The sequence below is a fragment of the Portunus trituberculatus genome, chromosome 16 (assembly GCF_017591435.1).
Source record: "Portunus trituberculatus isolate SZX2019 chromosome 16, ASM1759143v1, whole genome shotgun sequence".
In the NCBI taxonomy this organism is placed as follows: Eukaryota; Metazoa; Arthropoda; class Malacostraca; order Decapoda; family Portunidae; genus Portunus; species Portunus trituberculatus.
Genome location: NC_059270.1, coordinates 2,158,244 through 2,184,175, shown reverse-complemented (window position 1 = coordinate 2,184,175; position 25,932 = coordinate 2,158,244). Strand labels below are relative to the sequence as shown.

General features: G+C 39.7%; 1 protein-coding gene across 1 annotated transcript; it reads right to left on the bottom strand.

Annotated features, from left to right (window-relative positions):
* Nucleotides 1-1,260: 1,260 nt before the first annotated feature.
* Nucleotides 1,261-24,434, bottom strand: LOC123504468 (lateral signaling target protein 2 homolog). The gene is given in 13 exon segments (XM_045254994.1): nucleotides 1,261-4,561; nucleotides 6,061-6,155; nucleotides 6,158-6,230; nucleotides 6,904-7,011; nucleotides 8,585-9,099; nucleotides 10,787-11,094; nucleotides 11,927-13,092; nucleotides 13,442-13,613; nucleotides 13,840-14,015; nucleotides 14,763-14,879; nucleotides 15,072-15,203; nucleotides 17,165-17,311; nucleotides 24,261-24,434. Coding segments are annotated over 13 exon segments (3,189 nt in total). The 5' UTR covers nucleotides 24,297-24,434; the 3' UTR covers nucleotides 1,261-4,417.
* Between the last annotated feature and the right edge of the window lie 1,498 nt (nucleotides 24,435-25,932).

Here is a 25,932-nt window from a genome sequence, read left to right as displayed (position 1 = left end):
GAAGAAATTCCATAAATCATTATTTCATGAAACTATGAATTAAACTCCGAATATTATGTGATATTTGTTTATTCCTAGAGTTGTGTAAGTTTCTGTATGAACAAAAACCTGGCCCAACAAAAAAAAAAAAAAAAAAAAAAAAAAAAGAATAGTAGTAACAAAAATGATAATTAAATAAACACAAGTACAATTATTCTTGCATTCCAAAGTATTCCTTACAAACAACTACTGGGCAAGGTTGACTTAATTCAGTGTTTTTGGCAGTCATGTAGCTTGAGGTTTCAAGTATGCCGAGACCTTCATCTTACAAAACTCCGTAATCTGTGGGTGGCTGCCTGCACGGAGATTATCGGGACTCCAAACCCTTTTCTTTTCTTTCCTACATTGTGTTCTACGTATGGCAAAAAACATTCATGATTGATCTCAGCCTTCAGGATTTCCTTGTTCCTTTCTGTACGAGCTGTTTTGTTCTCAGAGGTCTGTATCCTGTGTCTTCTGGCTATCTATCTCATTGTCCTTCATTCACTGACTTCGTTATAAGGCAACATTTTTTTGTGTTTATTTTGTTTTATTTATTCATTTATATTTTGGCCGCATGGCAAAATGGATGATTCAAGTATTGTGTCAGAGGTTTGACGTTCCTCGTATTTCAAGTTACAGGATCTTTGGATCTTTCCCTTCGTTGTCTTTACATGTACAAAAACCATTACTCGAATATGTTAGCCTGCTAGCCTGATCTGAATAAATCATAGCAGCATTACCATGGTGGTTGCTACTGATGTGCGGAGAGGAAGTGGCATAGCCTCGATAAAGCCTCATTCATACCGTTTTATTAGATAAAGTGGAAGCGAAAGCTTTTCGTCTTATCAGTTCCTTTCCTCTGACCGACTGTCTTCAGTCTCTTTCTCACCACCGCAATGTTGCATCTCTTGCTATCTGCTACCATTATTTTCATATATATATATATATATATATATATATATATATATATATATATATATATATATATATATATATATATATATATATATTATGTAAAAAAAAGAATAACAGTAGAAATACAGGAACACAAAATAGTTAAATATTTTATGTAAAAAATTGAGTCCCCAAGAGAGTTGGTATACTCTGCTAAGGGTTGAAAAGCCCTGATGCATACAGATAAATTTCTGGAAAATTTCACAAAATAAAACCTGTGGCAAAATAATGTCACCCACAAATTTGACATCCCGATTCATACAAAAGAGGCAAAGGAAAAAATAATAACTTGTAACTTTTATTTTTTCAAACTTCACAAACAACTTTCATTGCTGTTATTCATTAAACTAATAAAGGCTGGTCCACTGATACATGAAATCAAAAGAGATGGTATACTCTGATGAAAAATAGCTGGGAATGTTATGCTTGTTAATTTCATTGCACCCTACTGTACCAATGCACCCTTACTGTCAGTGATCCAATTTAGATGCTTCTGAAATAAAGGATACTGGATAAGTGCATAAAACCTCATTAGTTGCCACAAGATGTTACAGTATTATTGCCAGAATGTTTGTGGTTAGAGTTTGGTACAACCTTAACTATTGCAGCACCTCCAGCAGGCTATTCCTCAGAGGTCTTGACTCAACAGTGTAATCATTGTGAGTGTACAATAACAGGTTTTCACAGAAGTTATGGAAATACTGAAACTGCAAATAGTAGTGTTATAGTATTACTTTGTAAAATATTCTGATTGAACTCACAAGTATGTTGCATGGAAGTGTGTCCATTTGTAAGATGATGCAATATGCACTGAAAACTCCACTATTTGAAGGAAAAGGCAATTCCATCAAATTTGTCTACTATACTTTGTAATTGCCCTTGCAGGAGCAAAATGCTTTTCATCCCAGATTTTTGCTAATGTTTGTTGACAGTAAAAAATGCATGTACACCTGCTATTCACACTACAGAAGGACAAACCAGGTCCTTCCCAAATTACACTGTTAGAATATTTACAGGACAGAACAGGATAATCAATATCAAGCCTGCATGATATATGGACATCTTAAAAAGACTTACAAAATGTATAAAACAAATGGTTATTTATCAACAGGAGACTTAGAAACTGTACAGAAAACACTGCTTGTAATGACATATTAACATCTAAAGGCATACAAACTGTACATAATAAATGTTTAGCAATACATGAACTATGTGATAAAAATAGACATCATTAACAACAAAAGGTTCAACAAATTAAAACTGTCCCTCACTTAATGTCAAATCATTCAATGTTTCACCACTGTTGTTGAAGTGTACAATCAGATCATGAAGCTGCACGTGGCGGCCAGGGCTGGCTATGCATGTCTTGGGATGTGTGAATGCCAGTGTGTGTACGACTTACACATTCTAAACGAAAAGAGAAAAAAAATGTTTGCTTCTTCATTCTTGGATACTGCTTTGTTTGTGCAGGAAAGTAATAGAAATCTTACTGACCAAGTTAAACATGTACAACTTTGTTCTAAAAAAAAAACTTAAACATCTCAGTACAGAAAAAATATATTGACAATCTACAATTTGTTTCAGAAAATAAAACAAAATGATGGGATGTAGCTAAAAAAAATATTCCCTTCTATTTCCTTGAAAAAATATATATTCCTCTGCAGATTTTCACTTCAATCTGGCAAGAATCTCTTACCAACCTTAACATTTTGGTTTCCATACTCTGGCTTGGAGAAAACCTCAACAGACACTTCACAATGACTTAACTCATCTCTGTGGTGGAAACTAGAACTACTACATGCTTTTTTAGTGTTATAACAGTGACATCCTCAAATGTATTCTTTTACATCTTGCCTCATCAATAGTGGCAGGTCTTAAATCAAATATATGTCTGTAATGCATGAGAGCCACATAGAAAAGTTAATAAGCTCATAAATTTCATCACTGTTGTTTAAAGAGAGATTGAAGTCAAATTTCTTTGCACTGAGCACAGAACACCTGAAAAGAGAAGTGGAGTTTATGTAATTGCAAGGTGAAAAGGCAGTGCTTGATCCCTGTGAGACCACCAATATTGCAATATCTGTGCCATAAAACCTCTCCAGCTGTGGAAAGAGCTGATTTTACTACCTACTGGTGGACATGGCTTTGAATTCTATAAAATTACTTGTATTGTTATTCTATTTTCTTTTTTCACACAACTGTACCTTACAAATTGAATCCTTCGATGTAAAGGAAATACGGCCACTAAGCTTTATAACCACCATGCGTAACACACACACCACTGATATGCTAGTATTTGTGTGCATGAGAGAGAGAGAGAGAGAGAGAGAGAGAGAGAGAGAGAGAGAGAGAGAGAGAGAGAGAGAGAGAGAGAGAGAGAGAGAGAGAGAGAGAGAGAGAGTGTGTGTGTGTGTGTGTGTGTGTGTGTGTGTGTGTGTGTGTGTGTGTGTGTGTGTGTGTGTGTCAGCATAATTGTAAGTTAGTCCACTTAAAAGAAAGGTAGAACATAAATACAAAGTAAAAAGGACTAAATTTGCCTGACATAGCTTGTAAAAATGACATACATATGATTAATGTATAGAAATGTGGCATACAAAACATAAGTAATGGCTATGCTGTTCTGCCTTGTCTTGCCAAGGTCACTCATGTCACCACCATCTTCACTTCACTCAAACTATTCAACATATACTCCTATCCGGGCGGGTAATCTCATCATTACTTGTTACCTTTGTGTGATTCTCAAATTGTTGTATGAAAGTTGCAATTTTGTCTACAATAAAATGTGTATTACAAATTAAGTAATTGTGTTTTCCTGGAATGTATTTGACATTGAGTATGGAGCAGCTATACACAGCATGCAAAATGTGCCAAATGAAAGCTTTGAATTATAAAGCAGGATACAAGTATGAGAAAATGTAAAGAAAAAAAACTTTCTTCACTGATTCTTCTTTAGATTCATAAAATCATAAAAGTATTATGTACATACATACATTAATTAAACTTTCTCAGGTGTATGGTAGGCTTGTGTGCAGGCCTGGGTGATTCATGAGAGGTGTGGAAAGTTATTGTAACCTATTTTTTGTGATTTTCATGGCATTTTCCCAGCAGCACTAGACAACTTTTAAGGAAGGAAGGTGGAGTGGTAGCAAGGAGGTTTCTCAGACTTTATCACAGTGTTACTACAGCTACAGGAGCAGGTAATGGCTAGTCTGTTATGCAACACCACTTACTATAATACAAATGATAATTCTTAAAAGATTGCATAATTACCCTTGACTAACAGAAATTCATAACTATTGTCCTGTTACATGTTTCTTTCCTTCATGAAAACAAAAGAAAGACGATGTGTTTCTTTTTATCAACAAACCAGTCACTACCACCAGCTCCTCCCTCAGTAAAGGTAGTACCAGGGCAGGTGGTGGTTGCTTCCTGGATGGAGGGGTCAAGAGGAGGAGGTGGTGGTAGTAGTGGAGTCAGTGGTGAAGGTCACATAGTACAGAAAACAGACATTACAAACTCTCACTGCCTTCCAGATGCCATAGTGAGGCAATGGAACAGCATGTTGGCTGCACTGAGCACAGAACACCTGAAAAGAAAAGTGGAATTTGTGTAATTGTAAGGTGAGAAGGCAGTGCTTGATCCCTGTAAAACCATCAATATTAGTTACAGTATCTGTGCCATAAAACCTCTCCAACTGTGGAAAGAGTTGATTTTACTACCTACTGCTGGACATGGCTTTGAATTCATTTAGCCATACAATTGGGAATTTTACAATCTTTTTATAATCTGTACTGAGAGAAACATGATAGACTCAATCTTTGGTCTCTTTTAATTTCATGATGAGCGAATTGTATGTGTTGTGCAAACTACGAAGTGTTAGAGCATTTTATCGCTGCCAATTGTCTTGCACAGTATATGACAGCATTTCATTCTAATTTTGGAAATTTACCTCATGAGTTTGAGGCCAAACAATGCACCATACAAGGTTAAGATTGCTAACAACATAAAAATCAGCTCAAATTTACTGAGTGGCCTTAGATAAAACTTGTAAGCAAAAAGCAAACAAATCTTTGTCTTAATCCTCTGACACTAGAAAGATTCAAGTCAATGGAGCAAAGAATCCATTAACCACCACATGGCTCTCATTTCACTGCCTTGTGAAACTCTTTGGAGATCACGTTTGCTGTGGCTCTCATAGCTACGACCAAAAAATAAGCAGCACCATTGTGTCCATTTGGTTGTTTGTACCAACAATGTTTTCATTCTTTGACATGTCAGATGGAATTACTGCACTAGTCATGTGCATTTGTGTTTGTTTGCTGAAGGGTGTTGACTTTCTTCTAACTGTTTGAGCTAACCTGTTGAGTCTGGTTAGCTTTTCCTTTCTTAGTTTGCTTACATCCTTCCACTCATCTGATAAATGTTTACAATGTCCCTGGATAACAAAGTATTGGGTAGATGTTTTACAGCTTCTACTGTGTTTACACGAGACAATGAACCAATAATAAATGAAAAAAATAATGCATTTAATCTGGATATCAATAAATTCAAACATGTGATTTCTGAAACAGCCCAAAATGATTTCCTTCTTAGTGCAATACCACCCCATGTGGAAGATGGTTCATTACACGTGTGAGACCAGAAATTGTTTCTTCCTTCACTAATGCAACATGGTGGAGCACATACACTTCCACAGATTACAATAAAAAGGTACAGCAAGTCTGTCTGTCTGTCCTTACCATTTAGACACTTCAGTCAAGGTCATCATTGCAAAATTTTGTATTAAATATGGTCAAGTATGAAGAGTGTTTCCCCTCTACTAAAACAACACTGTCAACATTAGTTATATATCAATAAGGAATGAGTCTTGGTTGGCTAAATTTAATACTGTGAACAAACTCCACTTAATCATGTATGCAGTTTGTGATCAGCCACCTGGCAACAAAGGCAGGTTCATGTACACACCAAACATAATTTTCAAAACATCAGAACCATGACCATGTAGTTATGAGAGACTGACCAATTATCTTATGATGACTGTCAGGGTTAAAAGATACATGAATCAAGAGCTAAGCAGCCACCCACCTTGCCACAATTACGACAGTGGTGTCTCCGTCGCACCATGGTGAAGGAAGCACCACAGGCCATGCATCGTGGGGCTTGCTGATCGGGTACCCAAGGGGAGGCTCCTGCACTCTGGGTCCTCGACGCCTCCCAGACTCCCGCTCCCCAAGAGGACCACCCTCGCCAATCAACTGTAAGGGGAGAAGGAACATCATGACTTTCATGTTATACAAAGGAAAAATTGCTAGGAAAAAAAAATATATAAATAAATAAAAAAATCAATAAATAAAAAAAATAAATAAAATAAATAAATAAATAAATAAAAACTAAAAAAAATCAATAAATAAAAATAGTAATAATAATAATATCAAACCCTACATGTATACTAATATATAAATCTAAACAAATTGTTGCAATTACCTCATATACTGATCAACGGTGCAACTCAAGGAGCTACGATCTATACTGAAAATTAGCGTGTTAACCCCACAAAACTGACAAGAGAGCACCGTGTAGGTGTGTTTATACAAGGACTGCCACGTGTAGGCCTGATGGTTTTTGCACCTTCTCTCATTCTCATGTGTTCTTGTTTACATTACCAGAATATGAAAAGAAGAGATGAGGAGAAAATGGGGACATCAAAATGAAGACATGAGTTTCTGAGCATAACAGAGATGATAAAAAAACATTCACTAATAAATGAACATGAACATGGAGGTGGAGTTATTTTCTAAGGCTTAGAAAAAAATCCTGGCTCAGACTTAATACTCAGGTTAACTTGAGTTCAAAGTTGTGTATCATTAAAAGAACACTCCCTGAGTCATCTAACATATACCAAAGAGAAGATACACTATAAATTCCTACCTGCTGTTCCTGGGCAGACCTGGAGAAGGGTTCTGGAATGACCCCAAAGGACTCAGCATACTGGACCTGGGCTGGGGGCAGCAGCTCCACATTAGGGGGAATGGAGGCCTGTCAATGGTGGAATGGAGAGAAATACATGAAGAAAAGTTTCATAAAATATCAGATTTTTTACAGTTCCTCAACATTGTTTTATGAAAGTGGTAGACAAATCTCAGCTTGACCCAAGAAGTAAAGTATTCCTGGGTCAACCTGAGATTTACCTACCATCTTCACTATTCACCTGTCCAAGTAACTGTATCATTCTGATTATTGTCTACCTTCTTAAATGAGAGTACAAACTATTGATGATACCTGCGCCTGTATTCAGGAACGCCTTGCTTTCTCACCATGACAGTTTTCCAAGGCCACAGAGACAACTAGCCAGGTTTTCAAGACAGTTTTTCCAAATAACAATCTAGAAATCTTGGCAGTCCATCATCATGACCATAAAAACACCGTTAGAAAAGTGAAGCCTTTGAAAAGTAGTGATGGGGAGAGAGGTAAGTGTTTAATAATACTGGCCTTGGTACCACATGTGCATTTCTTACCACACTACACAGATCTGAGTGTTGAGACATGACAACTGACACAGACACAAACACAAATATGCATTCACTTGCTGACAGGCAGAATCATCAACTAAAGTCCGTTCATGCAAAAAATCCAGGCCGAAACTGCTAGTTCGGTTGGCAGCCCACCCCCGCCGCCACTAAACCTTCCCAACACTTAAATTTTCTTCAAGTAGATTCATTTTTCTTCACTTAACTCAATAGATATACAAGTTTATAGCTTGAAGAAAAGTAAATGAACTTGAAGAAAATTTAAGTGTCGGGAAGGTTCAGTGGCGGCGGGGGTGGGCAGGGCTGCCAACCGAACTAGCAGTTTCGGCTTGGATTCTTCGGATGAACTGACTTTAGTTATTGTAGTGTGCTCATATCACTTCCTATTGATAAATGTGCAGCTCAAACACACATACCCGAGTACTGCATTTGAATATTGATGAGCAGCATGCTATTCCAGTGAGCATCAACACTGGATGGGGTAATGTCATGCCAATGTGTAAAAATCAAGTGAGAAATGAGAAAGTGTGATAATGGAAGAAGTGTTGGAAGTGTTAAGATGGTTTGGCCAAGCAGAGAGGATTGGTAAAGATAACTAGAATGGATGCAGATAAAAATAACTGGTGCATCCTGTGACACAGCTACCAGTCTCCCTTGTCTTGCATGCCACTTTGATTCTACATTTTTGTTCTAATGTTGCTTGCTTCTCTCACTACATACATACAATATTCACATATGTAACTTTTGCCTTCCCACTACCTTGTGTGCTAAGTTCACTGCAGCTGTGGCTAGATGTGACATGCATTCCTTATGGACTCTCTAATGTTTGACTCACCTCTTATAAGTAAACAAAAGCATAACTCAGGATAATGTAAGGCCACTTGAAACATTGAAAAGTCAGCATGCTTAGAGCTTAACCAAAGATAATGATGCAAGCCATGAAATAATGCCAGTGTGCTTTTCCAAAACAATTTCTACACTAAACTACACTCTAGTCAATATAACATTACATATATATGCCAAACATAAATAATCCAGCATTACACTACTCATTTTCCTATAAATTGATGTTTTCTACCTACTTGCGTTACCTCGGAGAACTGCATGAGAGCGTGGTCGTTGAATATGGCGGCAGGCACTTGGACTGAAGGGGGACACACAAGAGGAGGAGAGGCAGCCTGGCTCACCATAGCCTCAGGGTTGGCTGAGAGAGAGGGAATGTCTGTTGGGGAGGTGGGGGGAGGAAGATGACTAAGAAGGTGATGGTTAGGGTGGTGGTGGCGGTGCGAGAAATATTGCGGAGGTGGGAAGGAAGAGAGGGAAGGAGAAGGAGGGGTGGTGTCATAGTCTGCTGCTGTGTCCATGGAAGAGTGATGAGGGGGAGGTGGTGGTGGAGGTAGAGGAGGAAGAAGGGGAAGTGATGAAGATGGTGACAGTGGTGGTGAGGAGTGGGGAGAGTACTCCTCTGGATGGTGGTCATGATAGTGGTCTGAAGGGGAAGAGAGAGAGGTGGTGCTGGTGGCAGTGTGGTGGCGTTCAGGGCTTCCTATCACCACAAGGGCATCTTCTGCACTCTCCACACTGAGTCGTTCTGAGTCTGGGAAGAGAAGGATGCATGAGAAAACTACAAATGATCATAACTCAATCCAGAGTGTGTGATAATTTTGTATCTCTTATCATTATTGTAGGAGACAGAATACAAATGCTGCTGCTGCTCCTGTTAACATGATGAGTGGTTCAAAGCTTAAAAAATATCCAAGCTATAGATACTTTTCAAACAGAACAGTAAGATTATCCAGAATCTTTTGTTGCAATCACTTCCCTATCCTGCAAGATAGTTAAAACAGCTGGCAACTTCAGAAATATTTTCTATCAAACATAATCATGCTAGCAAGGCAAGACTAAGGAATAAGTTGTAATGTATAAGGAATTTACTAATTATAATGAAACAGTGAAGATTGTCTGTGTTTCCACAAAATAGTTTCTCTTTGCACCAGTGAAGCACAAGACAAATGGAAATGTGAGAAAATAGTATTTGAAGTTGAGAGCCTGCAAAGACGGCTAGACATTTGGCCCTCGCTTCACTCTTGAACCGGGAGAAATCCACTGCCTTCAAGGGAAGCAGATAGCAGCAGCTCAGGTGTTCATTACTTGCAAAACTTCAAGTACAGGTATCTGGCTGAAATTTTCATGCAATTTTATAAGAATATCAACAGTATATCCTTTTTTGGCTAATTTTCAAGATGAATTCTTACAACAAATGTATAGATATTTTCTTTGTCAGGATGAGTTTGTGACTGAATTTCAACCTCTACATTGCTTGCCTTACTACAGAGTGAAGTACCTCAATCAATAAGATAACTTCATTATTGCCTGAAGACTATCAACACTGTAAAGGCAATGCATGATACTGTTTGAGAAAGTGAAGACACATGAGAACTCTATAAAACAGTACTTATCTGTAATATCAATTTTTTTTGTTTTATTTTATATGCATGCATAATCGAAGTCCCTTGGCACTAATCACTGTTTTCAAACACACACACACACAGCCAATATATCCATGCTGCAATGTAGTGGTTAACAGTCTCAGCTCACAACTAAGAAAGAAAGCAAAAGTTCAGGTCTCACATAATAATGCTGAAAAAATTTGCATTACTACAGATTCTAAGAGTTTTGTGCATTAGAGGTTGTGGAAGGTGAGTTACAAATTGCAGTACTGTTTTGGCAAAAGTGAGATGAATTTTCATGTGTGGTCACTTCTGAGACAGACAGACAGACAGAAACAAACACATATGAAAGGAGTGTCAGTTTCCAACACCTGTCACATTACAAGATCATAACTTTACTTCTTGTACCTATTTTCTGCTGGGTGAACAGAACTTACTGCTAATAAGCCACTCTGCTTAACATTTAAAACACAAAGAGCCAAACTGTGAATTAAGCATGTTAACCATTACGCCAATGGAGGAAAAAAATCATTCCTTTTGCTTTTTTCAAACTATGTGAGAATATTGAGTTTTATATAGGGGGTTCTATCCCTTATATATCCCAGTTGTCTTTTATGACATGGTATGCAATTTATATCCATCTACATATAATCAGCTTTTTCCAGCACAAGTGGGATGGCATCTGAGAAAAGAACAGAACAAACAGATAAACAATCATATGAATACATAAAAGAATAAAATGAAATTCAATCAAATATGAAAAAAATAAAAATAAAAACATGAAGAACAGTCAAGATAACACCAGAGGCAATGTAAGCACAAGCCTTGTCCTACCATTGCCCTCAAGAGAATGGCCTTCCATGCCTTCCTCCTCTTCACCATAGGAATGCACTGGTGAGGAGGCAGACCAATTATGTCTTTCCTCCTCCTCCTCCTCCTCCTCCTCCTCTTCCTCCTCATTCTCCTCAGGGCAGTGCAGACTCTTGGGTGGTGGTGGGGGTTCCTCTAGGGGGCTCTGGTTGATTAAGAACACACACTTCAAAATCTTCCTGAGGTCGCTGGCATAGTTGGTCTGGAGCTGGTCTGCCACACCAGAGATACACACAAACAGGCGGTGGATAAGGTCTTGTGTGTCAGTGAACCTGAGCAAAAACATAGATAACAATTAGTATAACAAATGTTGAAGTGAGCAAGTAACAAAGAGCTGTTAAAAGGAACTTCATAATGTTCCAGTAGTTTCCCATATCCTGGAATGTCTCCCAAACATTTCAGCTTTAAACCTTGCAAAATCCTGCTGCACATTTCAACTTTCTTATCTATTGTTTCGAAACTAACTTTTACCAGAACCAGCATGATGGCACAAACAAAAGAAAACAAAGAATGGAACATCTAAAATTCACAAATTCTCAAACTAAGATCTACTGAAGTGTGTCAGTCATCTCTACACCGAATCATTTGGAAAGTAGCTGGAATATTCCAAACATTGTTCATATGGAAGTAAAAAACTATGACACCAAATTTCAATGGTGAAATAACTGATGTTAAGGTAGAGTAAAAACTAAAGCAATAGCAAGGTGCATGTGTGGGGATAAGATTTGGACTTATAACAAAGCCACTCCCTGTACACAGAAGGTAAATAGTTATTTTCAAGTGACAGACATTGTGTTTAAGATTATGACCTTGACATACACTGATAACAAAGTGGATAAGTAATATTGTTAGAGATAGTGCAACAAGCATTAAAACTGAGAAATTAGACTGGACTGAATTCATCAAGAAGTGTTAAGAGCTGGCAGAGTGCACAAGTTTGGCCATATAAATGAAAGCAGAATGACAGAACTACCATCAAATATTTGGTGAATATTCTCAAGCAGAAGTGTGTATAAAGGAAACCAAAGTAAACAGGTGTATTTTGGAAATATAAGATTTTGATGCTTTTTTATCTTTGACACTCCCCCATCTCAGGGCACTCACCTGGCACGGGCCCTCCATGTTGCTGCCACCTCAGCAGCCTGGAGGGCAAGGGCCACCTCCTCATCATCCTCAGCACCAGAGTTGTAAGGTGACGTGGAGCCACTGGAGCAGCGACCACTCTCCGGAGTGTGAGGGCCAGCAGTTCGCTGAGGAGTGCCAGGGCTCTCCTCCTTGTGCAGTTTGCTATCAGCACCCCCAGCTTTCTCACAGGACTCCCCTTGAACTTGTCTGTCTTCCCTTGAATATTTACAATGGCTTGCATCATTGGATGCAACACAGGCCTCTGGCACAGGACTGAGGCCTTCACTCCTGCCTGGCCTCTCGTGTTCTTCATCTTCAGCAAGGCAGAGATGGGCTGTTGCCTGCACCAAGGTTTCTGCCTCCACTGTCACATCACTGGGGTCTGAGGAAGGACAGGGACACCGAGCCTCAAGGCCAGGGACTGAGGTGCTATCACAGGAAGTATCACAGGTAGTGGCAGTGTCAGTCTGGGATTGAGCAGAATGGCCAGGACTGGGCAAGTAAGAGGTCTGGGCAGCTTCTGGAGGAATGGAGCCACAGGAACAGGCAATAGTCTTGATTCTGGTCATGGGCTGCTGCTGGGAATGAGGGTGATGAGAATGTGCATGATCCTGAGAGTGTGGGAGCGGAGGGGGAGGGGGAATGCGAGCAGGATGGTGGCGAGCCTCATCTCCACTGTCACTGTCATGAAGAGGGGGAGGCTGTGAGTGACGGGGCTGGTGGGGACGTGGGTGGTGGTGGTGGCGGCGGCTCCTGCGCCTGGCACGGGGTCTGTCCTCTCCTGATGCAGTGAGCCGGGCAAGAAATCTCTCACTCTGACGCTCTTGTCGGGCACGAGTGCGGGAGCTCCGGCTCTTACCAGTGCGCTCTCGCTTGCGATGGTCATGGGATTTCTTGCTTGGGGCACCGAGAGAACCCAGCTCAGGAGGAACCATCCGACATGAAGGATGATTTGCATAAAACTTCTGAACAAAATCTGAGGTGAAGGCAGCACGGCCATAGGCAGAGCTGGGTGGTGTTTCAGCAGCCAATGTTGGAGCAGCAGTAGGATCAGGCTCATCCATGGAACAAAGGGCTTTCTCCAGAGCTGCTAACTCAGCACATGTCATGGTCCACAGCAACTCACGGATCTTGGTCAGCAGAGTCTGGGACAACACAAGTCATATAAAAAAATTGATGTCAATTTATCAATAATTTTGAAAATTATAGAAAAGATCATTAGAGGAAAAACTCCTTACATCTCAAAATACAGCATTTCATTTTAGTCAAGTAAACATCCAGTAGCTAAAGATAATTTGATGACAACATGTAACCCATATTGAACAATTTTACTCATGAAAAATAAAACTCTTCTAATAGATCACTGCATGGATCATCATCAAACATGTTCACTATGTCAGAACAGGTTATTTTCCTCAAGTACAAGGACACATGTTATGCAAACACCAATGGAGACACAGAGCAATGTGTTGACAAGGCCAGCACAGCACTCACCCTGAAGGGCCGGAAGAGCTCTGAGAGGGAGCGTGGCTCACGGTCAAGGTTGAGGGGGCCATCAGGAAACATGACCAGCCCGGCTACAATGGCCAAGCGAGGGATAGTGAACATGAGGGCCGGGTCATAGTCATCTACCTGGTCTTGAGTCGCAAGGCCTAACTTCAATGCTCTGCAAATAAAGAATGAAGTGGTTAGAAGAATGATGAATGAAATGTATTGTACCTGAGCATTTTGAACAAGTACTGCTACTCCTTCACCTTTTCCATTGTAAAAAGTCCTCACATAACAAAAGAAGGGATTGGTACAAGACAGTAAATGAAGAATTTTATACAAACAACCATAGGAGGAAGAGGGCAGTATGTAAATAAAGGTGTCATATGTCAACCCTCACTCACCTCTGGACAGTCTCTGAGAACAGCACCACCACACTCTGCTGCACATCATGCTCCTCCACACTCTTCACAGGGACCATTGCACTCACGTAGTTCAGCTCAAATTCAGCAAACAAGCGGTCAAAGATCTTGAGGCTTTCTCTGATCTTCTCTGTGTATTCAGGCACTGGCTTGAGGCACTGACAAGAAAGGAGTAGTCTTAAAATCTAGCAGGAAAAATAAATTGTACATTATCAAAATCTGCTGTTTAGTCAGTCAGGGCTCATCCCTATATGAGCAGCAAACTGATAAAGTCAACCTATATCTTTATAGATGTAATTCAAACACTGACACGCAACAATCTTATGCTTACTTACACCATGGTAATGAAAAACATCTCAATGAAATGTCTGAAGCTGACTGAGGTTTAAAAAAAGATTCTATTTCAAAATACTGATATATGACATTTTATTTTATTCTTAAGACCAGAATTTTCCCCATTCTGCTTAGTGCTGCAATAAGGATTAAGTGATGACAATAGTAGATGTGCTCTGACCAAAACAGAGAGAGAGAGAGAGAGAGAGAGAGAGAGAGAGAGAGAGAGAGAGAGAGAGAGAGAGAGAGAGAGAGAGAGAGAGAGAGAGAGAGAGAGAGAGAGAGAGAGAGAGAGAGAGAGCAAGGTTATCATTAACACCTAGGCTCTAATCTGATAATTTGCTAAGTACAAAGTTTAACAGCACCACAGGCAAGCAAATTTGTGAAAAGCCATATGCCAAAAGGCTCATGATAATAGAGTCAGACCATGAGTTTTTGCGACATGCCTTACATTCACTCAGAAAATCATAAAAAGGATGAAGACAAAGAATAAATATCTTAGTTACATCTATTCTATTATTGACAATAAATTTCCCACAACCACCAGCACTGCTGCGACATTTCCAACTCACCTGTTCCCGTAGTAAATTCCTGACTGTTTCGATGGTTTTGGTAACAGCCTTGGCAAGTGGTCTCATCTGAGAGCTCTCTGCCTCCCTGTTCATGATGCTGCTTCCGGCTGCAAGGCACTGAAAACCAGAATAAGCTCATGTCAATCACAACTATACACTAACAATACAAAGAGGGAACACTTGCTTCTCATTTAAATCCCATCCTTATTATACTACAAGTGTTGCTGCTAATACTATAACTACTATAACTCAACGTTGTATTTTCTTCCTGTTTGGACAAGCCCTGTGAGCCCCAGACATCAGCCTCACCTCAGCTCCAAACCACAGTTGACCAGCTAGGTTCTCCTGCATCACATCATCAGGAAACTTGACACGGAAGTCTCTTGCAGCACGTTCGCTGGGGATCACTTCATCCATCATCTCTATGCAGATGTTGAGTACCTGCGAACACAGAACAATCATCACAGCACCCACCACTGGGGACAGACATCAAGAACCTCAGCACTTCTCCATTATCATTTTTTGTTTGTTTTTTACTTACATCATATGGGCTTTTCATAGGGATTTATGGGCTAAAAGGGATAGTTTTTGAGGTACCTCCTATCTCAAAGCCCACCCACTAGGAAACCCTTGCCCTGAATGAGGAAGGCCAACCTACACTCGGACATCGGAGAGGATTCAAAGCTTGGAGACCCCTCAGATCCCAAAGCATGCATGGTTCCACTGTACCAACTTAGTTCAACATGTCTAATTTTGAAAAGCAGCATTAATGCAAATCTTATAATAGCAAAGTATACATTAACCAGCCATATGCAATGTGTATTCTACCTATTTCCTATTGTAAGAGAAGCTATAGCTCTTCCTGAGGTTTGAGTGCAAGACAAGAACTGAAGCTTACTGACACATTAACTCCTTCAGTACCGTGCCACATTTTCATATTCATTCTGGTTATTATGTGGCGATTTCATACAGCTTCAAAGCTATAAAGACTCTGGCCATTAATCTTTTGACTGCCATAGACCCTTCCTAATGCAAATGAAATAGTCTAATGATATCCAAAAATTAAGGTAAAAATGCATCTCAGTATTGAAGTTGAGGTAGTACTGTAGGTCTGAGTGATGCACTGTTGCTCAATGACACAGAACACATTCATCTAATTATCCTTCCTTAGAGATCAAGTAATTCATCTATATTACTTTCACAATAATGTTCAATAGTCACTCATTTCTTGCTTGCTACTCTCTTTTCCATCACACACCACCATCTGAGCCTTCCTCCATTGACAATCTTTCACAAATTCTACTACAATACTCTCTCTCTCTCTTACACATACAAATTCATCCATTGTGCTAGATTTAGACTGCAAGGCATCATCCTGAGTGACTTCCTTCTCTACAGAGTACTTGAGAATCTGAGTCACAACAGCCATACACTTAGTCCTTATCTTAATCCCTGAGTAACACAACCTGTCAAAACTCAAGGATGCTTTGTCACATCACCAAGGGGAAGGAAGAGGGGCCAGCTATCACCAAGGCTGATAATGCTTCTTATCAGGTGATACTGATGTACATGGTCATGTTCCTTTCATATATTGTACTATTTTCAGTACATGGTAAGCCAGGTGGTTATGTAAGGCATAATGTGGCTGGCAGACAATCTCATCCCACTGCTCATCATAAACAAAAGAGAATACAAGACACTTTTCCTTTTTAAAGTAGGAGCGGCACTGGCTAAAGGCAACAAAACAACAATTAGACAAAGAAAAATCCTAAAAAGATAAAGAGAACCATAAAAACAATAAAAACAATAATGATAAGTTAGAGAAGAGCTGATAAGATGAATAGCTTTTGATTCCACCCTGTCCATGCATGTACTGAATTACCACTAGGAGGTTGGTAAAAAAAAAAAAAAAAAAATGGTGGAGACAACTTAATGTTTAACTTTATAGAAACTGTTTTAGCTAAAGATGAAATGTGAGGTTTCCAGTTTAGATTATAGATAAAAGACAGACTGAGGATATTCCATGTAGAAAAACAAGACAGTTGAGTGTCACTGAAGAAGAGGGGATAGTTGTTTACAAGGCTGTGTTGAGTTGATAGATGGAGGAATTGAGTTTTTGAGCATTGAACAATACTAAATTTGCTCTGCCCCAATCAAAAAATTTTAAAGAGATCAGAAGTCAGGCATTTTGTGGCTTCCGTGTTTACTTCCTGAAGGGTTAGACGTGTGTCAAAAGATGCTGACTAGTTAGTGTTAGTAAAGGACAAAGACAGTGCAGTGTATGGGAAATATAAGTGCATGCATAAAACAATAACAATAATAAATGGCTCACTCTTGATACATCTCATCTGATCATAATGGAAGTAACACATCAATACAATGAAGCAAGCAAGATGGCTCACCCTGTCCTGACAGTGCCTCAGCTGGTTGACAAGAGCAGTGCACCGCTCCGGGTCCTTGCGGCCATCAAAGCTGTCCAGCTCTGCCGCCACAAGGTTGAGCTCCTCATCGGCAAAGTAAAACTGTGCCATGAGGGAGCGGTCATCTTTCTGCAAGGGAGGCAAACACAGATATGAGTTAATTACACAACCACACACAAAGAAATGGAAGCAAACACAAATATGAGTTAATTATAACCACACAAAAGACGAGGAAGCAAACACAGAGATGAGTTAATCACACAATCGCACAAAAAGACCATGAGGCAAACACAGACATGAGTTAATCACATAAACACACACAAAGAAATGGAAGCAAACAGATGAGTAAATTACATAATGATACTCAGTGGCATATCAGCTTTACTTTCCAGTCCATGAAGAAAAGTGTTACTCCCTTATAGCAAAGGACAGACAATTACTCTACTATATTTTCTATGTGCCACCCATCTCACAATGTTACAGAGGCACTTCATAGCAAAATGAAAGCATAATATGAGGTTTGCTGGTAAATCAATATCATTAAAGTTTTGAGCACTTAGCCTTGCTGTCTTGCAAAGAATGCTTTCTACCATCCAGAAGTACAAAATAATATCTTCATATACTTTTCAGAGACCTTGGCTTTCCTCATATATTAAAGAGGAACACACTCTTTAATCCTCCATATGTTATGAATAGATATATTTTGCACATGTAAATAGCAGTTCTTAACTAAAACAATAAAGGAATAAGAATAGACATGACATCCCCTATGATGCTAAACAATTGTCACTCAATAACAACACATATCCAATGCAAAGATGGCAACACTGACACCTGCTGCAAAGATCAGATTTCTAATGAGTGCTAGAAATTTCCTATGCAATACACACTTCTTCAAGGATATCAAGTTTTTCTGCTGTATGAATATACCGCTACCTGTTGAATGCTGCTGCACTACACTCTTACTTGAACCCATTGCCACGAGGCAATGAAGATCATCACCAATTCTAGGTGTCATAATAGATGACAACCATAAGATAATAGAGGCAGCAGACCCCTCTTAATCCACCCTTCTAAAGCTATCAAGCAAATTCTATACACCATCACAAAAGGATCTTCAACAATGGTTCAATCTCATCACTGCATGGGAGATGATTTGGGGAAGCACAAACATTGAAATTACTAGATGAGATTTCTTGTTACTGAAAGTGACAATGGCAGATATTACAAGATGGTTTTGAATGCAGTGCTAGCACACACCAGCTGCTATGGAAGGCAGGACACTCCTGCTATAGCTATCCTTCCATACTTCATGTCATGTAGTAATGCCATGACGTGTGTTCATGACAGACTGATACCAGTGGCCACAGCTCAGCTCTAGTGGTGTTGTACATTCAAACACTGTAAAGGTAAACATATACCTGTGTCATATGTAAGTGATCCCCACAGCATATCATCATCTACGGCAATACAAGGAAAATGAGCTAGAAATAACTCTCTAGTGTTGCCAGTCATGACAATTCATTTCATGCTATCTGTGACTCACCACTACTAGAGACACACACACATAAATCATCTTCAGCCTGCAGGACAAAGCCTTCCCTAAGGTTAGCAGGGATCAGGACTCACATTATGCCAAATAACATTCAACACTGCCTTACAAGTGTAGCACATTGGCAGGGAACCAACAATATCAAGGATACAGAACACAAGCCATGTCTGCCCACCACATGACCTCTATGCTGCATCACCACCACCACCACCACCACTCACTCACTTCACTGACTGACAACTACCCTACACTAAACAGTTCCTATGAATCATGTCACATCAAACAAAACCAAGCTATGCACTTATACTACTCTGAAATGCACTCCTTTGTGGAGGTTTACTTTAGCTGAAAGGTACATGTTAACAAGGGCGTCTGAATTAATTCCCTTACCTTTCAGTTCAAAGGCAGACAACGACAAGCCTGGCTCATAAATCTCATGTCCCCCTCCTCCCTCTCTCTCTCTCTCATATTTACTAGTTTCTAACTGCATGAAAGGACGAGACATTGAAGTTAGTGATAATTTATTTTTAGATTCAAGATAGTCTCTCTCTCTCTCTCTCTCTCTCACAAAACGTCATCCTGCTGCGTAGTAGGATGATATAAAGATTTAATGATTATTCATAAAATTCTGAATATTGCACAACACACATCAAAACTCACAACATGAAAGCCATTTACCACCACTGATAAAAAAAAGTACTACTATTAATATTCCTACAAATATTATTACTACACATACACAATGAAAGAAAAATAAACTAAATAAATAAAAGGCACATGAAATAAAGTAACAAACAGCTAACCTAACCCAACATGATCTAAAATAAACTTGAGAACAAAATGTGGAAACGCAATTTAGCATTATCATCTCCACACATCAAACCAAGACACTCACTGCAGACTCTTCTTACCAAAATACGTGCTACATGCTAGTAAAAATATCTTAACTCTTTGAGCACCATGATGTGTTTCCATATTCCCTCTGGTGCTTTTCTACAGCTTCAGAAACTCATGTGGAGGGTTGAAATAGTGAAGACTGTGGCCATTCATTTTCTGCCCTCCATAAACCCATCCTAATGTCAATAAAATGGTCTCATTCGACACAAATCTCATGGTAAAAAGACACCCCAGTATAGAAAGGATTAATAAAATGCTCTTAAAAACTTCTAAATGTTTATCTTGACACTTTATCACCACAATCTTAATAATTAAATATACCCAGCTATTAAAAACCAAATATCAACACAGCAACAGTGGGAGAGAGAGAAAACAAGAGATTCAGAGCGAGAGAGACAGATTGAGAGGACAAAGCATCTCTGTGTGTGTGAAGTAAAGCAAAGAGATCATGATGAATAAGCACATTCTTCCAAGCTTGTGGTGTCCCTCTGACCAGTACACCAGCAGCTACGCATAAACATCTCCAATTACTGTCCCCCACATGACCACACTACCCACCCACCCACCTACCTACTGCTAAGACCTTTCTCTTCCTGTGGTCTTCTACTGGTTGCCTGGCTCTGTGACATGTGACAGGGAGGGAGGGAGGGAGGAGGGAGGGAGGAGGAGGAGGAGGAGGAGGAGGAGGAGGAGGAGGAGAGGAGAGAGAGAGAGAGAGAGAGAGAGAGAGAGAGAGAGAGAGAGAGAGAGAGAGAGAGAGAGAGAGAGAGAGAGAGATAAAGAAAAACAGAAAAATAGAGAAAGAAAGAAAAAAGAAAAGAAAAAAAGAAAAAAAAGGAAAGAAGGATGACATTTAGACAGACATACAGACATACAGCCAGACAGCAGGTGTGGGATGGGTAGGGCAGTGGGCAGAACAAACAAGGAAGACTTCCTGGGCACAAACTGCTGAGTCAAAGTCAACAAACCACTCATACAAGGAAAGACTTACTTCCTGCACATCACTAAGAGCAACAACGCATTCCTTACCTTACACAGCCATTAACACTTGACCATTCTTCACTTTTCAATGTCACCGAGATTAGTTGTGTAAGTCTACTAAAGGTTAGGTCAAGTTGCCATACTGTACATTAATTTACAGAGCCTCACTGGATTAAGATGGGTTATACAGATTGGTTTAAGTCTGATTGGGTTAGGTTAGATTAGGTGCCATATCACATTTTTTTTTTAAAGTTTCGGAGATTTGATGAAAAGCGCATATTTGAGGCAGTATTTACTCAGCCCCTTCAGCACTATAATACACTTCCATATTCATTCTATTTGTTATTTGGTGATTTTATACAGCTTTAGAAACTTATGTGGGCATTAAAATAGTGAAGACTGTGGCCATTAATGTTCTGACTTCCATAGACCCTTTTAATGTATGTAAAATCTTCTAATCGTACCAAAACTCATGGTGAAAATGCGTTCCAGTACTAAAGAGGTTAGTCTACATACTGTGTTTTTTTTTTTTTCTTAAGTTTCTGAGCTAAATTGAAAAAAACACCCACAACTCTCTAGAACTCATTTTTCCTTTTCTCTTTATGTAAGAAGGCGAAATCTGGCCAAGAGCGACAGAAAACAAATGAAACAGCCCACTTAGAAGCCAGTCCCCATGCAGGTTGGTGAGAGTTAGCCACAAGAATGGGATAAATGCGTCAAAACCTCCCTATTCAATGCGTTCAGGTCATAGGAAGATGGAAATACAGAAGCAGACAGGGAGTTCCATGTGCAAATATACAGTACTTATAAATTACTAGATAAGTATGAGGACTCTTGACTGTCTCTGTTTGTCTTGGAGCTGTTACTGAGGAGGAGGAGGAGGAGGAGGAGGAGGAGGAGGAGGAGGAGGAGGAGGAGGAGGAGGAGGAGGAGGAGGAGGAGGAGGAGGAGGAGGAGGAGGAGAAGGAGAAGGAGAAGGAGAAGGAGGAGGAGGAGGAGAAGGAGGAGGAGGAGGAGGACAAGGAGAAGAAGAATAAGGAGAGAAAAGAAGAAGAACAAGAAGAACAAGAACAAGAACGAAGCATACAAATAGATAAAAGAGAAGGAAGAAGACGAGAAGAAAAAGAGGAGAGAAGAGCAACTATAGCTAAGAGGAGGAGGAAGAAGAGGAGGAAATTCTAGCATGAAATATCTTACATATCATTAGCAGGTATACACAATCAAAAGTTTCAAGAGAGAAGCATTAGTCAACACTACTACTTAAACAGAAAGATCAGGGAATATTGGGTGACAGAAGCAGTGTGTTTTGGATACATATTAACACAAAAGACAAATGTACTCTTCCTAATACAAAACTTACATACTATATGAAGGCTCTCACCACAAGACAGTAAATCTCATCGCACTCCGAATTTCCTTATAATCACTACAGATACATATAGATAACTTACAAAAAAATAAGTTGAATCTGTATAGGAAATGTCTCCACTATCCACTACATATACTGGCTGTGTTTATGCCTTGAAGTGTACCAACGTTCATACACTTTCTTCCGCCATCTGGAATTAAGAGTGGCTTCCGACATCTCGTCTTCAACCCCTTCAGTATTGTGACGCATTTTTATCATGAATTTATTTACAATAGGAAGGATCTATGGAGGTTAGAAGATTAATAGCCTGGGTCTTCACTATTTTAATCCCCATATAAGTTTCTGAAGTTGTGTAAAATGCATTCTGGTACTGAAGGTGTTAATAAGTGACGAGATTTCTGCCACATAACGGAGACTTACATCACATCACTCTAGCATCATATTTGCATGCTTTTTTTTTTTTTTTCCTGAAGGACACAAATTTCCACATGTTTAGCCCAAGACACATGACAAAGCACTAGTAACAAAGTGTATATGAACCTGAAAACAAACACACACACACACACATATACTTTCATTATTTTATTCACCAAGATTCAAAGGTTCCCCATTCACTTAATTCATTCAGTACCATGGCACATTTTCATACTCATTCTGGTTACTATTTGGCGACTTTATACAGCTTCAGAAACTTATGTAGGGAATTAAAATAGTGAAGAATCTGTCCATTAATCTTCTCCATAGATCCTAATGTAATAAAATAATCTAAATCACACCCAAAACTCGAGGTAAAAAATGCATCCTATAGTACTGAAGGGGTTAAGACAAGACCATTGCTTCAGAGCCATGGCACAACTAATCTAAGAACAGTGGCCATGATAGGCACACACAGCATTCCTCTTCAAGACAGACTTATCTCTACCTTGAATATCTTAACCCTGGGTGACTCTGAACACTTCCTGGTTACCTCTCATTAATTCTAGGGCTGGTTTTTCCTCACATGCATTCAGTTCAGGAGGATAATTCAGTTAATTCAGTCATGCCAGTCCTAGTGGGCTAAATATTGTGAGGTATTCTAAAAGTTCTTAATCCTCCAGTACCGAGACACATTTTCACCTACAGTTTTGAGTATATTTAGACTGTTTTATTTGCATTAGGAAGGGTATATGGGTGTCAAAAGATTACTGGCCAAGGTCTTCACTTCTTTAATCCCCATATATGTCTCTGAAGCTGTGTAAAATTGCAAAATAGTATGCATAATGAATATGAAAATGCATCCTGGTACTGAATAGGTTAAGTAATGCATTTTTACCTTGATTTTTGGGTACAATTAGACAATTTTATTTACATTAGAAAGGAACTATGGAGGTCAGAAGATTAATGGCTAGAGTTTTCACTATTATAATCCCCATATATGTTTCTGAAGCTGTAGAATATCAAATAGTAACCAGAATGAATAGGAAAACATGTCCTGGTATTGAAGAAATTAATATGAACACCCATCACACACACACACAGTTATGCAATGGTGTTGACAGGTGGTGGTGTGGCTCACTGGTGGCCTGGCTATGTGTACACTAGCGCTGCCCCATATTTCCTGCCTGGCCTGCCTCACATCACCGTCACGCGGCTCGGGTGACACCGTGACACAGGAAGAGCAAAGGGCAGGGGTGTCTCATGGCCCAGCTGGTGCTCATGGATGGTGAAACGCATTAAGATCACCACTAATAAGATAACCACCTGTAATAAGCTAACTAAAACACTGCTGAAGGTTAAAATAAAGCCACACACAATGCCAAACACAACCAAACAAAGAATTTTACCTCCGTATTCAGAAACGCTTTGCTCTCTCACCAAGACTATTTTCCAAGGCCACAGTGATGAATAGCGGGGTTTTCTAGAGTGTTTCTACAGTTAATAAGGCAGAAATCATGTCAATCTAGCTCTAGAACCGTCAAAAATACCTTAAAAAACTCGAATAAACTTAAATAAACCCTTTGAAAATAGTGGAGGTGAAGCACAGAAGGTTTTGAGAAGCCTGGCATAAGAATTGCGGTGGCCAGGCATGACACACCCCCCCAAACCAGAGGCACCCATGGGCAGCTTCCCCCACAGCAAATAGCCCCCTTGACACCCAGCAAGCAGTGGCAGGCGTAGTGGGGCGCCAGTAATGACAAGCTGTGGTAAAGACTAACACAGCGAGACACGGAAATGCATCTCCCCAAGGCCAACCCTCCCCAGCTTTCTCTGTCTGTCTGTATTTCTTCTATGTGACTCACCCGGGGCCTGTAGAACCACCTTCGCAGAGAATTCATAGTTATGGTCCATGCATAGGCGCCACGGAGCGTTTGGAGGCAGTGGGCGAGCAGCAGACGGGAAATAACACAGAGGTCCTCACTCCAGCAGCTGAGCCTTGTTGTTGATGGCCGCGGCGGTGCACCTTCTCATAATCTCAATCTCACCTACTTTACTCGTGTTTCATTTGTATTATCCTCATTTGTTTACTTATACTAGTTTTTTTTTATTTATTTTATTCACTCTTGTTTGTTTAAATTTATTGTGTAGTGTTTTAATGTGAGGTAGTTATATTTTTTTACATATTTTCTTTTTTTCCCAGCACCATCTCACGCATTCACTTATACTAACTTCATTATTAACTTTAACTACTCCATTTATTCAAACATATTCTGCAATGTTTAAGTTGAAATATATAAAGGTTTTGCTAATCATCATTTATTCCTTTTTCTTTCCGTGTATTTTACAAAGATGCATTACCCACGGTCCCGCCAACCACAGAAAATATGGCGCGCTTTGATGGTAAACTGTTCTATTGTGGAAAGGGGCGATTAATTCTCTTACGTAAACCATTCACTGCGTTTCACAAGGAATACGTCAACTAAATAGAAAATACGAAATGCAACTGAATGCCACAGATGCGAAATTTTCTTTACCGTTGATGAGCAGAAACTATTTATAATATTTTTTTTCTTATATACTATTTAAGTTCTCTCTCTCTCTCTCTCTCTCTCTCTCTCTCTCTCTCTCTGCCACCACGGATCCTGCGGCCCCTCCGGAGTGTTGTCAGGGCAGTTTATTTCCAATGTCAGAGAGAGAGAGAGAGAGAGAGAGAGAGAGAGAGACTAAAAGAGTATTTCTGCATTACATAATCACTACTACCTTCACCACCACCACTACACCCACTACCACTACCTCCACCACCACCACCACCAATCACTGCCTGCCTCTCGCCTCGCTCCATCCAACCTACTCTTCCACTTCACCATACACTGTCAGCCAGAAGAATGAGTCAAGTGTACTTCTACTCTGCTCTTTGATGTATAAATGAAAATAAAAAAGAAAAACTCCTCACTTGTCGTTTTGCAGTTACGGTATCAACAAATCTAGCACTTTTTTTTTCTCTCTCTCTCTTACACACACACACACACACACACACACACACATACTGAAATTCGTCGGACAAAACATGAGTATCCAGATTCGATAAGGGAAAATACTATTGCTGTGAACGTCTAATGAGAGAAAACCCTGTTGTATATAAATGGTGATCTAGATAAAAGTGGATGGGATGTGGTGGTGGTGGTGGTGGGTGGAGTGTTGAGTGTGGGTGGAGTGTGGTGGTGGTGATGGTGGTGATGGTGTGTATGGTGTGGTGTGGTGAGGTGTGGTGTGGTGTTGGAGGTTGAGCGTCACCAGTGCGTCACACTTTATGTACCGCAGGACTCACATATTATTCCTACTTTCCTGAAATCTCTCGTCTACTTTCCTCTCTCAACTATCCAGCGACGCAAACAGCTTGAATTTTCTATATCACTGTAGGTGGACGAGAATGTTTCAGAACAAATACAACTGTGTTATTATTGGATATATTAAATCAATCCAGAGTGCGGACTGATTCTGAAAGAAAATACAATGTTCAATTAATGGAACTCT